The 15,230-nt window shown below is 32.9% G+C and overlaps 2 protein-coding genes across 4 annotated transcripts; one reads left to right on the top strand and one right to left on the bottom strand.

Moving 5' to 3' along the window:
• On the top strand, positions 1-4,461 carry LOC102610951 (2-succinylbenzoate--CoA ligase, chloroplastic/peroxisomal). Of its 2 annotated transcripts, none has more exons than XM_006468253.4 (10): positions 1-334; positions 814-886; positions 1,229-1,397; positions 1,527-1,625; positions 2,007-2,104; positions 2,289-2,482; positions 2,676-2,803; positions 3,428-3,816; positions 3,932-4,146; positions 4,233-4,461. In XM_006468253.4, the coding sequence occupies exons 1-10, from the start codon at positions 135-137 to the stop codon at positions 4,360-4,362; spliced, it is 1,695 nt and encodes a 564-aa protein (XP_006468316.2). In that variant the 5' UTR covers positions 1-134; the 3' UTR covers positions 4,363-4,461. The 2 variants fall into 2 exon arrangements, with proteins under 2 accessions (XP_006468316.2, XP_052288201.1); XM_052432241.1 differs by lacking the exon at positions 1-334 and adding an exon at positions 1,009-1,106 and having other exon boundaries at positions 859-886.
• A 1,461-nt stretch (positions 4,462-5,922) lies between these two features.
• On the bottom strand, positions 5,923-11,196 carry LOC112497141 (caffeoylshikimate esterase-like). Of its 2 annotated transcripts, none has more exons than XM_052432519.1 (2): positions 10,158-11,196; positions 5,923-6,263 (listed from the first exon to the last, which is right to left on the bottom strand). In XM_052432519.1, exons 1-2 carry the CDS (start codon positions 10,988-10,990, stop codon positions 6,098-6,100), a joined length of 999 nt encoding a protein of 332 aa, XP_052288479.1. In that variant the 5' UTR covers positions 10,991-11,196; the 3' UTR covers positions 5,923-6,097. The 2 variants fall into 2 exon arrangements, with proteins under 2 accessions (XP_052288479.1, XP_052288477.1); XM_052432517.1 differs by having other exon boundaries at positions 5,923-6,322; positions 10,217-11,195.
• Positions 11,197-15,230: the final 4,034 nt, after the last annotated feature.

Below are 15,230 nucleotides of genomic sequence, written 5' to 3'. Positions count from 1 at the left end.
TCTACAGAACCCGCGCTTTCAAGTTTCAAGCTCCACTCTCATTTTCATTTTCGAAACCAACAACTTCTTCTCCTCCTCACAACATCAATCATCTCAACTAAATTTCGGAAATTTCTAAATTATCAACGAAAAAAATGGCTAATTACTCTCAGGCTCACATTTGCCAGTGCTTAAGCCGCATAGCTGCCGTCAAGAGAAATTCTGTAGTCACAATCACCGGCAACCGCTATAACACCGGCCAGCAGTTCGTTCAAGACGTTTTGAACTTGGCGCGCGGGCTTCTTGAAATCGGCCTCCGCTCCGGTGACATCGTTGCCATCTCTGCCCTTAACAGGTCCACTTCCTGTATTCAACTTCGCGAAACACGTTTTTGAATTAAGTTGGTTTGTTTACGAAATGGTTGAAACTTCTGATTTTTGATGTTTGAACTGAAGAAAAATATGAAATCAGAATTTTTTTTTTTCAGTTTTAGAAAACAAAACGCATCGTTCTAGTTGAACGAGTCCGAGTATTGTTATTGAGCATAGATAATATTACATTGAAGTTTGAATAGAAGCCATCGTATTTTCTTGCTTAATTAAATAAGTTCTCAAATGTTAAAATAGAAAATTTAGTCAACTTAATTTCTTGAAATCGAGTAAAGGCTAAGTTCATAAATAATTTTGCATTAGAGCACTTTCATACTCAATCAATGATGGCATTTTTATCTGTACACGCTTTTTTTGTGAGCTCCATGCTTCATATTTGTTTGTAATTATTAGCTTTGACCATTACTTGTAAGCTAGATGCTAATGAGCCCGTACTGTGTTGCAGTGAATGGTATTTAGAGTGGATCCTAGCTGTTGCATTCATTGGAGGCATAGTAGCTCCTCTTAATTATCGATGGGTAAGTAAAATGACTTCACTTCTTGCCAATTTAATTAACTCTATACTCTGGGACCTTGAGTACTGGCTGCAATGTATTGTAGCTATTTAACTATTTACCCATTAATTAAAATACATCTAAAGATTGTGTGAGAAAAAGGAATGTGGAGTTGGTTGACTGTTGCAGTTGCAGATCATCAGCATTATAGCTTCTGTGAGATCATACAGGGCATTAAAGAAATGTATGGTTGTTATCTTCTTTACAAACTTGTTTAATGACTTCCGCTGTGCTGAAGTTATTTGACATCATAACAACCACCTTGCATGTTATAGCACATCTGATTCTAGCCTTGTCAACCTCCAGAGTTTCAAAGAGGCGAGCTGGGCAATGACATCTATAAGGCCAGTAATGCTGGTGACTGATGAGAGTTCTGATTCCTGGTACTTGGAGCTCCAGCATAATCCACTACCTTCTTTGAGGTGGCATGTTTCTTTGGGCTCCTCTTCGTCTGATTTTGTGAACAAACAGGACAGTATGTAGTTTTCTTGTAAGCTTTCACTTATTATTAGTATACGATACCCATCTAATACTAGAATTACATACATTTCTTTCAGCAAGTTGCTTGTAATAATGTTATTGTTGCTTTCTTCCATTTTGCCAGTGTTAACTACTAATATACTTAAGGGGTACTCCCTAAGATCTCTGCCATTTACTCACTCTTGGGCACCCGAAGGAGCTGTTATAATATGCTTCACTTCAGGTAAAAGTTTATTTCTTTTATATGTGTTTTTATTTAAGGCACATATGTATACAAGTTCAAGAAAGCATTGTTTTCAAAAGAATGCTCAGAACTATCTGTGCTCTGTATGTCATGTTTCTTACTGTTACAGTCCCCACAAGTTTTCTACAGATTAGACCATACAAAATTTTGTGGGATCAAAATCTACTAAACTGAGAGGGAATTATTACAAGTTTTGAGATGTATGTGCATATTATGTGACATCAGTTGCCTATCAAGTATAATGTAAAGCAACAATGGCATTTTTTTTCCCCCTTTTAAAGTTTCTCTGTTAGGCACCATTAACCTGCTCAATATTCTATTTGAAAATTGAGTTTTAGCTTCATTTTTTCTTGGCTGTAGGGACCACTGGAAGCCCTAAGGGAGTTGTCATAAGTCATTCAGCTTTAATTGTTCAATCCCTTGCAAAAATTGCCATCGTTGGCTATGGTGAGGATGATGTACGCATTTCCTCAAGCAATTCATGTTAATTTCATGTTGTAATTTGAAGGATATGGCTTTTGCAGGATGATAAAGATAACTAAGATCTGATGATGTGCAGAGTGAAGTTTTATATTTAAGCAAGACTGAACTTCGGATAGAGCTTTAGCATGACTATGCAGCTTTGTTGTGTTGGTTTTGCAGGTTTATTTGCATACCGCTCCACTATGCCACATTGGTGGTTTGTCATCAGCTATGGCCATGCTAATGGTTGGAGCTTGCCACGTGTTCATACCAAAGTTTGAATCTAAATCTGCCCTTGAAGCCGTAGAACAACATTGTGTGACTTCTCTAATCACCGTCCCTGCAATAATGGCTGATCTAGCTACCCTAATTAGGTAAGGGATACATTCTAATGAATCATGGTTTGTTACTTATTTGCTTTATTACTTCTGTAGAAATTGGTTGTAGGAATTAGAAAATGGTAATCTAAGAAGAATCTTTACATGAACTTAATGGCCACAATGTTAGTGATTTTGTTATTATAACATAATAATCAATTGACTTGATTCCTATTTTACAATTTTTCAGGGTGAAGAAAACTTGGAAAGGAAGGGATAGTGTGAAAAAGATACTAAACGGTGGTGGAGGTCTGTCAAGTGAGCTTATGAAAGAAGCCACGAATTCTTTCCCCAAAGCTAAGCTTATCTCAGCTTATGGTGGGTCTCCTTAATCCCACTTTTCCTTTAAATAATTGATTAAAAAAAAAAAAATTCTGCTTTAAAATGATTTTTGATGAAATACTGTAATTGTCTGATGATTGGAAGCTTCTTTGAAGATACTGTATCACTTATATATTAACATACACGAATATGAATTAACTGACAAAGCTCTGTCCTTGTTAGCTCTGGGCAATTGGAGTTGGATACTTTTGGGACCTTGCAGTCAATTTGAGCGAGTATGGTAGTCTTAGATCATTAAACAGGAAAACATCAGAAGGATTTATATGGCTTAAATTTTATCTATTTTCTTTAATTTTGAATTAGGCTTAATTACCTTCTTCAATTCAAGAATTCAACCTTTATTAGTTTGAATAAGGTTTCTGAACCTAGGAGGCTCTTGCTAATGAGCAATTAGGCTGTACAAAGACAAGCTCAACTGAATGAAACCAAGTTCATTCTCATGCAGGTTTGACCAAGCTTAGCTCTACTTGACTTGTCTATACTTATAGGGAGCTTGGTCTCACTTTATGTGAAAGTGAAGTAATGGACATTCTTTCAAACTCTCCATTTACAAGTTTTAAAAGTGTTCGCGCTCTTGTGTTTGCTTTGTAATATGTGAAGGGATGACAGAGACGTCTTCATCACTGACATTCATGACTCTCTATGATCCAACACTTGAAACCCCCGGCCAGCTACCACAGGCATTTGGTAATGTAACATCAAATTCAGTTCACCAACCACAAGGTGTTTGCGTTGGCAAGTCTGCACCGCATGTTGAATTAAAGGTATGCAGTGACGGTTCTTCTCATGTCGGAAGAATTCTGACTAGAGGCCCCCATGTAATGCTAAGATATTGGGATCAATTTCTTGCGAAGCCATCAGTTTCCACTGGTGAGGTTTGGCTTGACACTGGCGACATTGGATCCATTGATGATAGTGGTAATGTATGGCTAGTTGGACGAAGAAATGGTCGTATCAAGAGTGGTGGGGAGAATGTTTACCCTGAAGAGGTAACTCTAATTGATAGTCACCCAATGCTCCATTTTTGTAGCGTCAGGTCATTATTGATCTCCAACTAAATTCATGGTCCTTAAATCATTTAGTGTACTCGCTTGGTGATATTAGGTAGAGGCAGTGCTATTACAACATCCAGGAATCATTGGTATTGTCGTCGTGGGAATCCCAAATGCTCGGCTTACAGAAATGGTGGTTGCTTGTGTTAGATTAAGAGAAAGTTGGCAGTGGTCTGAAAGCAATTGTGATCAATCCTCTAAAAACAAAGAGCTTCTTTTATCCAGTGAGGTTCTCCGACAACACTGCCGGGAGAAGAATTTAACTGGGTACTGTGTTTCAAATTTTACAGTGGCGTAGTTGGACCCGAATCAATGTTTCATGGTTTATTCACTGTTTCTCAAATGTCCTGCAGGTTCAAAGCACCTAGATTGTTTGTTTTATGGAGGAAACCATTTCCGCTTACCTCAACTGGGAAAATAAGGAGAGATGAAGTTCGGAGAGAAGTTATGTCCCATCTGAAATCCCTGCCGAGCAATCTATAATAATCCCATTGATACGTAGAAGAGAGATTCTTGACGTTGGTGAGGGTTCAAAATCCTCGAACTATAATGAAAAAATTAAGGGAAATTATCATTTGTATACTCTTAGTTTACTCCATTATTAAAAATATTACAACACTTTAAGGATGTATTAATCGTCTATCCTAAGTTGACAAAATGTATCAGCTGATCATTAAACCATTAGTTGTTGTTTAAGTATGATGACGTCACAAGGGTAATTTAGTTTTTTCATATGATACAAGTGATAATTTAAGGGTATACAACTGATAAAAAGAGAATTTAATGGTATACAAGTGATAATTTTCAAGGGTAAAATCGTCAATTCACTGTAACTCCATTAACTTTTAAATGGCAACTAACGGTTTGGTGGTCGGCTGATACATTTTGTCAATTAACGGTGGATGATTGATACACCTTCAAAATATTGTAATATTTTTGATAACAGTGTAAATATATGATATATGAATGATAATTTTTCAAAAATAAATAATAAAATTCTATCATTAATCATTAGATAGAAAGAAAAATATATTATTGTTTAAAAATTGAAAAATAATAACAATCCAAATAATCTACGATTAAAATTAAACAAACTATCTACGAATTTATCTCATTTGAAGTGTTAAATCAGTAATGTTATGATAACTTCATAGTTGCAAGATCAACGGGGATGAGAAAGAGACGAGATTATTTTGAATATTTTAGTTATTCTTTTGAAGATATTAAAAAGCCTGTGACAACAACTAGGTTTAGAATTTAAAAACTGAAAGAAGAGAGACTGAAGTGATAATATGTTCAACGATTGCAGTCCGTTAAAGTCTCGGCCCTCGGGTGTCTTTCGAGCGTTCATTGTCAAAACACAATCAATATTTTGATATTGACCTGACACAAAACCTATTAATCGCGCATTAATCAAAGGGTAAAATTACTTTATTGCATCGAAATTTTTACCAACCTCTTTAACCAGAATTCTTTCTGATGAAACCTACTAAGCCCTTGCGCTAATCACGTGTCACGTCGGCTCGGCCCAATTAACAACTGCTGCTTAACAGAGATTAAAAAAGTATGAGAGGACCGATCAAGTCTCGAGTCTTCTTGACTCAAATAGTCAAATTACGTGGTCTATGAATGAATAATTGATTCATAGGGTACCAGCTACCTACACATGAAACACGATGTTTAGTATTATCCCCACATCAACCTTAACGGGCACTTACATTTTCACAGCTAAATATTGAGTACAGACATGCATATGCATCTCAATATTAATGCCATGAACTCCACGAGGTAGATGCTTCGTTATAGAGATGTTGTGGAATCAATCAACAATTCTTGAAACAAATTACTTTTCCCTAAGCTAATTTTAGGTTTTATCCTTCAAAATATGATGATAAAAATCAACAGGATCTTACCACTAATTAGTTAGTAATTAGTCTTTAATTAAAACAATAACTTGATCAGTCAATTAATAATTACTCTTTAATTTAGACAGTAACTAGATTCGGTAATAATGATGAATATGCAAAGGGCAAACGAATCACATTAGATTACCGATTAATTTTCATTAATATTAGTTAAAAAGTACATAAATATATAATGAGCTGAACTTGAGCATCAACTCAACTTCATGTACAGAACATTAACAACTGTAATAATATATGCTGAATTACCCCCATTTATTTCATGATCAGATAAATATATAACTAGCCAAAGAAATTCAAATTATAAAGCTTTTAGATTTGACTGCCCTCTCTTGTATCCAAGACAAAATAGTTCCAAACACAAGCTCCACATTTTCCCCAGTCTCACCAATCAACATATGCCACATCCCAGGCAAAATCTTCAATGTTTTGTCCTTGCTCGCAGCTGATTCATACACAAACCTAGCAGCCTCAGGATCACATACAACGTCATCTTCCCCATGCAAAATTATCAATGGAACCTCTAGCTCGTGGCAATGCGTCCCTATATACTTACAAACCCTCAAAAACTCCAATGCAGTCGCAGCTGGAGGCTTCCCTGAGCTCCTCCGATTAGGGTTTTTCGCCACCAATCTCCTCTTCCATTCCTCCTTGAATGACTTACTAGCCACAGGCTTTGTGACAACGACTTTCCAAGTCGGTGCAAATAATGCAGCAACTGGAAGCAGCTTCTCTAACGGCCATGTGGGTTTGAATTTTGATGAAATGCCACACATTGAGCCATTCAAAATCAAACCATCCCATCCATATTTTTGCTGTAGAGATATAAGAATGCAAATGGCTCCTCCCAGCGATTCGCCGTAGAGAAATGAAGGCAGTTTAGGGTTTTGGGATTTGACTGAGTCAAAAAATTGTGTGCAATCTTGAACAACGTGTTGAATGTTAGGGATGTGACCAGGGTAGCCATCAGATTGGCCATGGCCTTGAAGATCAAGTGCACATACTAAAAAGCCAAGTTTGGCTATGGCTACAGCAGTGAGCTCAGATATCCAGCTGCTGTCAGCAGTGTAGCCATGAACCATTGCTACAAGCCCTTTGAACTGCTGGTGGTGGAGGTGGTTGTTGTTGGCACAGTATTCAGGGCGCCATGTTTGAGTGAAGAGTTTCATTTTCCTTTTGTTAAGCATGAAGCTCTCTTCGTGAATTATTTGATGCTTCTTGTAAAATTCTTCTCGAGTGAGGTCTCCGTATGGGCTATTCTCATTAGCTTGGCTTATGGGGTGTGACATTTTCATTTCTTTGAAGCAGAAGAAGAAGAATGTTCAAAAGTACTTGGAATGTGAAATGTGAGTATGATGACGAGACGACACCAGGCCACTTGTATTTATACACGGTGACCTACGAAGCTACTTTTCATGCAAAATTTAATTCGAGACATTCACTGTGTGTTTGCATAATTGTATGTAACATGATAATATATGAGAATACGAAATATATAACTAATATTTCAAAAAAAAAAAAAAAAAAAAAGAGAGAGAACCGTAGAGGAAGTGTCATCAACTCAGCTGTCAAATGTACGTCCAGGCACCTAATTAATGGTTACATTTAATATTTCAATTTGGTTTGAGACTCAAATAAATTACGAGAGATTATCAGTTTTCTTTTTATTTAAATTAATAAGTACGATTAATTTTTTTAATATTTTTATAATAGTAATAATTTCTTAGCATAAAAAATTTTAAGTGAAAGAAGGATGAGTGAGTTATTTACTTAATATTTTATTTTTGAAAATATAAAATATATATTTATTATCCTTATTAATGGTTACATTTAATACTTCAATTTGGTATGAGATTCAAAATAAAATAGAGTCCACTTGATAGTTATAATTGAGAAAATATAAGTTAACATATTTTAGGTATTCTACAAAATAAAAAAAACCTTTTTTTTTTATTCCAATATCAAAAATCTTCAAGTAACTTTTTTTTTATTTGGTTAATTCTTTCTCTTCCGGGGGGGGGGGGGGGCATCCATAGCATTTTTATGGTTCATCTAACATTTCCTCTCATCTCTCAATAAGAAAATCATTGCATTCCAACACTTTCCAAACAATTTTTTCTTCTTATTTTTCATGTGTTATTTTATTTTTCTTATCCACCATTCGTGTTTTCTTTTAATCTTAAAAAAAATTATGAAATCATTGTTTATGTGGATTTGAACTACTATTTATAGATCTACATAAAGATATTGATTTTTATATTTCTTATTCTCTTGAAATTTCTTCTAAATGGAAAAATTGGATAAGTCCAACATATTATTTGAATATTTGTATATTATTTTCTTAAAAGCACGTGGGTGAGTGTTGTGGGGTATTTGTGTTTGAAAGTATGTCTGGCCATATTGTATTACAAACCAGAGCAATCGGGTATGATCATATTAAATGATGACTTACAAACATTAATTTAGACAATTACAAGTGATGAGCTACTTCAAAACATTAATTTAGACAATTACAAGTGATGAGCTACTTGAATGAATCTGAAAAAGATTTAACAAGGGACAAATTTACTCAAATTATGACATTGTTGTTGATGCTAATTTATTGAAGATATACCACCTATTTTAAAATTTCATACTAATTTATTTATGCTAAATATATTTTTACCCAAAAGCTTAATTTTTATTCAAAGAGATTAAATGAATCAATCTTATATTATTTTTTTCTTATATTAACATTTTAATTACAATTATAATTTTTATGTTTGGGAAAAAAATGTTTTCGCAAATAAAGCTATATATATATATATATATATATATATATATGTAGAAAACTTAAAATTGTAATAGATTGAGTACATTGGATTTCATCAATGCTAGCTTTAAATTAGGGGCAATAATCCGTGCGGTGTATAATTTTTTTTTGGTTTGTTTGATGTGTTATTGTGACTTGTGAGGATCTAAGTAAAGCAAAGAGCTCGTGTGGCATGTAGCACGCGATGATCATCTATTGAAATCCCACCGACAACTAAGGTTATTTGATTCTTGTGTTATTATTTTTACCTCCTAACCTTCAATTATAAAAAAGTGAGAAAATAACAATTTAGATATTTGTAAAGGTAATGTGCCACGTATGAGTGTAGTTGAGATTTAAGTAATGTAATGAATTATAATATTTAAATCTCAATTGATGCGTTATTAATTCATTAAATGGTAAAATGATAATATTATAAGTTAGGAAATTCATTATATATTCAATGAGTGACAATAGCAGTTAGAACTCAAATATTAAGATTACAAATAACAACCTAGTAAAAATATGAGCAGCTCAAATCAATCTTTATATAAGTTCACATATATCATGTGTTTTCGTGATAAAACTTAAAATTGATAAAAATTAATTAAGATTGTTATTATGGTAAGAAAAAAAAAATGTCCCTTATGCATAACTTAGTTCTCTGTAAATGTATTTTGAGTTTGCAATTACTTAAGTTCAAATAGTTATAAAGAAAGTGGTTAGTGTTTAGTGGATTAGATTTCTCATTTCCATCCAAACCTTTAAAAAGGAAATAGTAAAATATATATTAATTTCACTGTATATGATCTAGGAAAAATGATTTTATAGGTAGATTTGTATATGAGAGCGAGAGGGATGCTATTGTGATGGGTTTTCAAATTTAGAGTGGGCTTCGTATGGCGCAATAATTGTGAATCACCAGGCCCATCTATTTACACAACCTGCTTTTGAGAGGATTTGCTTTGAATAACCTTTTTTCTTTTCTTTTTTAAGCCGAAATTTTTTTATTTGAGAATATGAATAACCTTTTTTGTTTTTAATCTTCTTCAAACTTCAATACATACAGTGGATTATTGAATCTCAAAAACATAAATTCAATTTTTTTAATTAAGGCAGATTTTTGTGTGTGTGGATGTTAATACCATGAACTCACTAGCTAGTTAGAGATTAGTCTTCAATTAAAAGAAGAATAACTTGATCAGTCAATTAATAATTACTCTTTAATTTAGACAATAACTAAATTAGGTAATGATGATGAATATGCAAAGGGCAAAAGTATCACATTAGATTACCGATTAATTTTCATTAATATTGGTTAAAAAGTACATAAATATATAATGAACTGAACTTGAGCATCATTTCAACTTCATGTATAGAACCTTAATTAGATAGATGATGAAATAGTTCGAAGAAAATCTTTGACTGCCCTCTCTTGTATCCAAGAAAAAATAGTTCCAAACACAAGCTCCACATTTTCCCCCGTCTCACCAATCAACATATGCCACATCCCAGGCAAAATCTTCAATGTTTTGTCCTTGCTCGCAGCTGATTCATACACAAACCTATCAGCCTCAGGATCACATACAACGTCATCTTCCCCATGCAAAATTATCAATGGAACCTCTAGCTCGTGGCAATGCGTCCCTATATACTTACAAACCCTCAAAAACTCCAATGCAGTCGCCGCTGGAGGCTTCCCTGAGCTCCTCCGATTAGGGTTTTTGGCCACCAATCTCCTCTTCCATTCCTCCTTGAATGACTTACTAGCCACAGGCTTTGTGACAACGACTTTCCAAGTCGGTGCAAATAATGCAGCAACTGGAAGCAGCTTCTCTAACGGCCATGTGGGTTTGAATTTTGATGAAATGCCACACATTGAGCCATTCAAAATCAAACCATCCCATCCATATTTTTGCTGTAGAGATATAAGAATGCAAATGGCTCCTCCCAGCGATTCGCCGTAGAGAAATGAAGGCAGTTTAGGGTTTTGGGATTTGACTGAGTCAAAAAATTGTGTGCAATCTTGAACAACGTGTTGAATGTTAGGGATGTGACCAGGGTAGCCATCAGATTGGCCATGGCCTTGAAGATCAAGTGCACAAACTAAGAACCCGAGTTTGGCTATGGCTACAGCAGTGAGCTCAGATATCCAGCTGCTTTCAGCAGCGTAGCCATGAACCATTGCTACAAGCCCTTTGAACTGCTGGTGGTGGAGGTGGTTGTTGTTGGCACAATATTCAGGGCGCCATGTTTGGGTGAAGAGTTTCATTTTCCTTTCGTTAAGCATGAAGCTTTCTTCGTGAATGATTTGATGCTTCTTGTAAAATTCTTCTCGAGTGAGGTCTCCGTATGGGCTATTCTCATTAGCTTGGCTTATGGGGTGTGACACTTTCATTTCTTTGAAGAATAAGAAGAAGAAGAAGAAGAGTCAAGAATGTTCAAAAGTATTTGGAGTATGAAATGTGAATATGTTGAGGAGATCAATGACACCAGGCCACTTGTATTCATATATGGTGACCTACTAAGCTGCTAGTCATGCAAAATTTAATTGCAGATGTTCACCCTGTGTTTGCATAATTGTATGATAACATGATAATACATGAGATGAGAAGACGAAATATATAACTAATATTTCAAAGAAAAAACAAACGAACGAACGAACGTAGAGGAATTGCTATCAGGTCAGCTGTCAACTGTAAGTCCAGCCACTTAATTAATGGTTACATTTAATATTTCAATTTGGTTTGAGATTCAAATAAATTAGGAGAGATTGTCAGTTCCATTATTATTTAACTTAATATATAAGGCTTATTTTGTTAATATTTTTATAATAGTCAATTATTCTTTAGCATAAAAAATTTAAAGGAAAAGAAGGATAAACGAGTTATGTGCTTCATGTTTTATTTTTAGAGCTATAAAATATATTTTTATTATAAAGAAAGATGTTTGAAAATAACAAAATAATTAAAAAAATATCTTATTATTAATTTTTTTATTCACATTGAAACTTACATTTCTTTTTTTTTAATTTTTTAAATAATATATTTAAATAATAATAAATATACATTAAAAAATAAATATAACACTATAAAATTATGATATCAGAAAATTATTAATTATTGTGAAAACAATAAAAAAATAAGTAGCATATATTAATTTTTGTATAAGGACAAACAATTTTCTTAAATTAAGCTTCGTAATAAGGATTTCCTTAAGTTACATTTATTGTAACTTATAACCAGATTTTTTTGGTATAAAAATAAATAATAGAACAATATGATTAAGTAGGTAAGCAAATAAATTTTATCTCCCTGAAATTACATTAAATATAAATTAGGAAGGTTCAAATAATAATTTATATTAACCGAAAAATAGCATTGTTATACTTCTTGGGCTATATGGCAGCTTCTTATTGGTTGTTGGTGGTCCCCTCATATATTACTGTGCCAATCATATTCATGCAATCTTAATTTTCGTACTGTTACCAACTGAAATCTTAAGGCAAAATCATTATCGTTGTTCATTATCAACCAAACTGTCATCTGTCTGCCTCTGCGGCAATATATACACGTGCATGCACGTTCGCTTTGACTTTTGATTCAAAATTGTAATAGATTTGAGTACATACTCCATTGGATTTTTTCAATGCTAACTTTAAATTAGCGGCAATAATCCGTGCGGTGTATTAATTAATGAAGCAACCCAATGTTCTGAATTTTTTTTTTTTTTTTTGATGTGTTAGTTTGAGGGTCTCGGTTAAGCAAAGAGCTCGTGAAGCATACTAAACAAGATTATTATTTACATGCTCCACGACCACTAAGGTTAATTCTTATGTTCTTATTGTTACCTACTGGCCTTTAATTAAAAAAAATGAGAAAATAACAATTTAAACATATGTAAATTTAATGTACCACGTATAAGTGTAGTTGAAATTTGAGTAATATAATTGATCTCGACATTTAAGTCCTAATTAATATGTCATTCATTCATTAAATGGTGGAATGATAATAGTTCAAGTTATGAAAATTGTTATTCAATGAGAATGAAAATAACAGATAAGAAAAATATTAAGATTCCATAAATTATTAGTTGAAATTCATTTACGTATACATTCTTATCTAATAACAACCTAATAAAAATATGAACTGCTTAAATCAATCTTTATATATGTTCATACATATCAGCTATAATGGTGACAAATTTTAAAATTGATAAAATTAATTAAGATTGTTAGCGTGGTAAGAAAAAAAAAATTGTCCCTTAGACGTAACTTAGTTGTCTATAAATGCATTATGAGTCTACGAACACTCAAGTTCAAATAGTAATAAGGATAATGATTAGTGCATGGTGGATTGAGTTTCTCATCTCATCCAAACCTTCAAAAGGGTAAAATATATATTTAATTTCACCGTATATAATCTTGGAAAGATGATTTTATAGGTAGAAATTGTATGTGGGAGAGAAAGAGAGAGAGATGTTATTGTGATGGGCTTTTCGAAGTTAGAGTGGGCTTCATATGGCGCAATAATTGTGAATCACAAGGCCCATTCTATCATTTACACAACCTACTTTTGAAAAGATTTGCTTTGAGTAGCATCTCTTTTTCTTATAGGACGCAACTATTTTATTTGAGAAGATGAATAACCTTTTTTTGTTTTTTAACTTCTTCAGATTTAATATATATAGTGCATTATTGAATCTCAAAAACATAAATTTAATTTTTTAATTAAGACAAATTTATTAGTTACTATTTTTTTCTTTAAATTATTGAGTACTTTATTGCATGGAAAGTAAATTATCGAGCACTTTATTGCATGGAAAGTAATTTGTCTTCCTCACCCATTGCTAAAGCTAAAGCATAGGATACCTTAACAATGTCAACATAGTTCTAAAGGTAAAAGTGAACAAAAAAATTGCAAATGCATGCTTTTGACTATAAAGTTAGTAAAAGAAAGAAAGTGGAATACATAACATTATTTTTTGAGACCCAAAAACTTAAAAAAAAAAAAGGGAATATTCAAGTTGAAGTTTTTTCCATTAATTTTATGATTCTATCTGTTTTCATTATTATTGTTGTTGTTTAAAATTAAAAGATTTATCAACAAATTGGAAACAATTGCAACTTAAATTGTTTTTAATATGTTTTATTGCAATATTGTTTTCTTCCCTTTTTTTTAGAGAAGTAGAAAAACAAAAGCTATTGACCTACCTTGCCAATAGCATCAAAACATATTAGTTAAGAATAAATTTGTAGTTATTTGTTTTGACAATTCCCATACTAAGCTTATTATTTAGGATTAGACATACCAAAAGGCAAAGATAGACAAGACTCCAAAAAATGAAAATGAAAGAAAGGAACAGCACTGCATGATAATTATCCACAGGATTGCTGAATAAACAATTGGTTTATGTGTTTGGTTGGGACTTGGACATTCTACTTTATCAAGATTCTTTAATTTTGTTCTAAGAAATGAAATGTAGCCATTGCCCATCTTTATCACAGGCCATTACAATTAGCTTTTCTTTACTTTGTTTGGCCCACTACCCTAATTTTCCGTTCATCCTTCCTCTATGAATTAAAGTTTCTTTGTTTGGGCCACCGTCCTGGTTTGTCTTACAATCTTATAATCTATTAAAATGACTTTTATCAATTATTGTACTTTGGTGGTAGTAATAATAATTAAAATAGAAATAAATAACAGTAATAATTGCATTAATAAAAATAAATAAATTGAAACTGAAGCTGCAAATCGGAATCGAAGCTGCGTGACGATGAAATCGTCTATTGAACCCCACCGATAACTAAGGTTACTTGATTCCTATGTTATTATTGTTGCCTATTAATCTTCAATTATAAAAAAGTGAGAAAATAACGATTTAAATCTTCATAAAGGTAATGTGCCACATATGAGTGTAGTTGAGATTTGAGTAATGCAGTGAATTTTAACATTTAAGTCTCAATTGATGCGTTAGTCATTCATTGAACGATAGAACGATAATATTATAAGTTATGAAATTCATTATTCAATTAGTGATAATGGTAGATAGGACTCAATTTTTGAGATTTCAAATATTATTGGTTGAAATTTATTTACGTATACATTCTTATCTATAACAACCTAATAAAAATATGAGCGACTTAAATCAATCTTTATATAACTTCATATATATCAGCTGTATTCGTGACAAAACTTAAAATGGATAAAAATTAATTAAGATTGTTAGTTGTCTATAAATGTATTTTGAGTCGGCAATCACTCAAGTTTAAATAATAATAAAGTCAGTGGTTAGTGGGTAGTAGATTGAGTTTCTCATTTCCATCCAAACATTTAAAAAGGAAATAATAAAATATATATTTAATTTCACTGCATATGATCTCGGAAAAATGATTTTGTAGGTGGAAATTGTATGTGACAGAGAGAGGGATATATATTATTTGTGATTGGCTTTTCAAATTTAGAGTGGGCTTCATATGTCGCAATAATTGTGAATCACTAGACCCATTTAGGGATGGCAATGGGCACCGCCTGCAGCGGGTTTGCCATTACCAAACCCAAACCCGCACAAAATTTAAATTACCAAACCCACCCGCAACCCGCAGCGGGTTTTAATTTTTTTACAAAAACCCACCCGCA

This window comes from Citrus sinensis, chromosome 2 (assembly GCF_022201045.2).
Source record: "Citrus sinensis cultivar Valencia sweet orange chromosome 2, DVS_A1.0, whole genome shotgun sequence".
In the NCBI taxonomy this organism is placed as follows: domain Eukaryota; kingdom Viridiplantae; phylum Streptophyta; class Magnoliopsida; order Sapindales; family Rutaceae; genus Citrus; species Citrus sinensis.
Note: the sequence above shows the minus strand (reverse complement) of the source record. Positions and strands in the feature narration are given on the sequence as shown.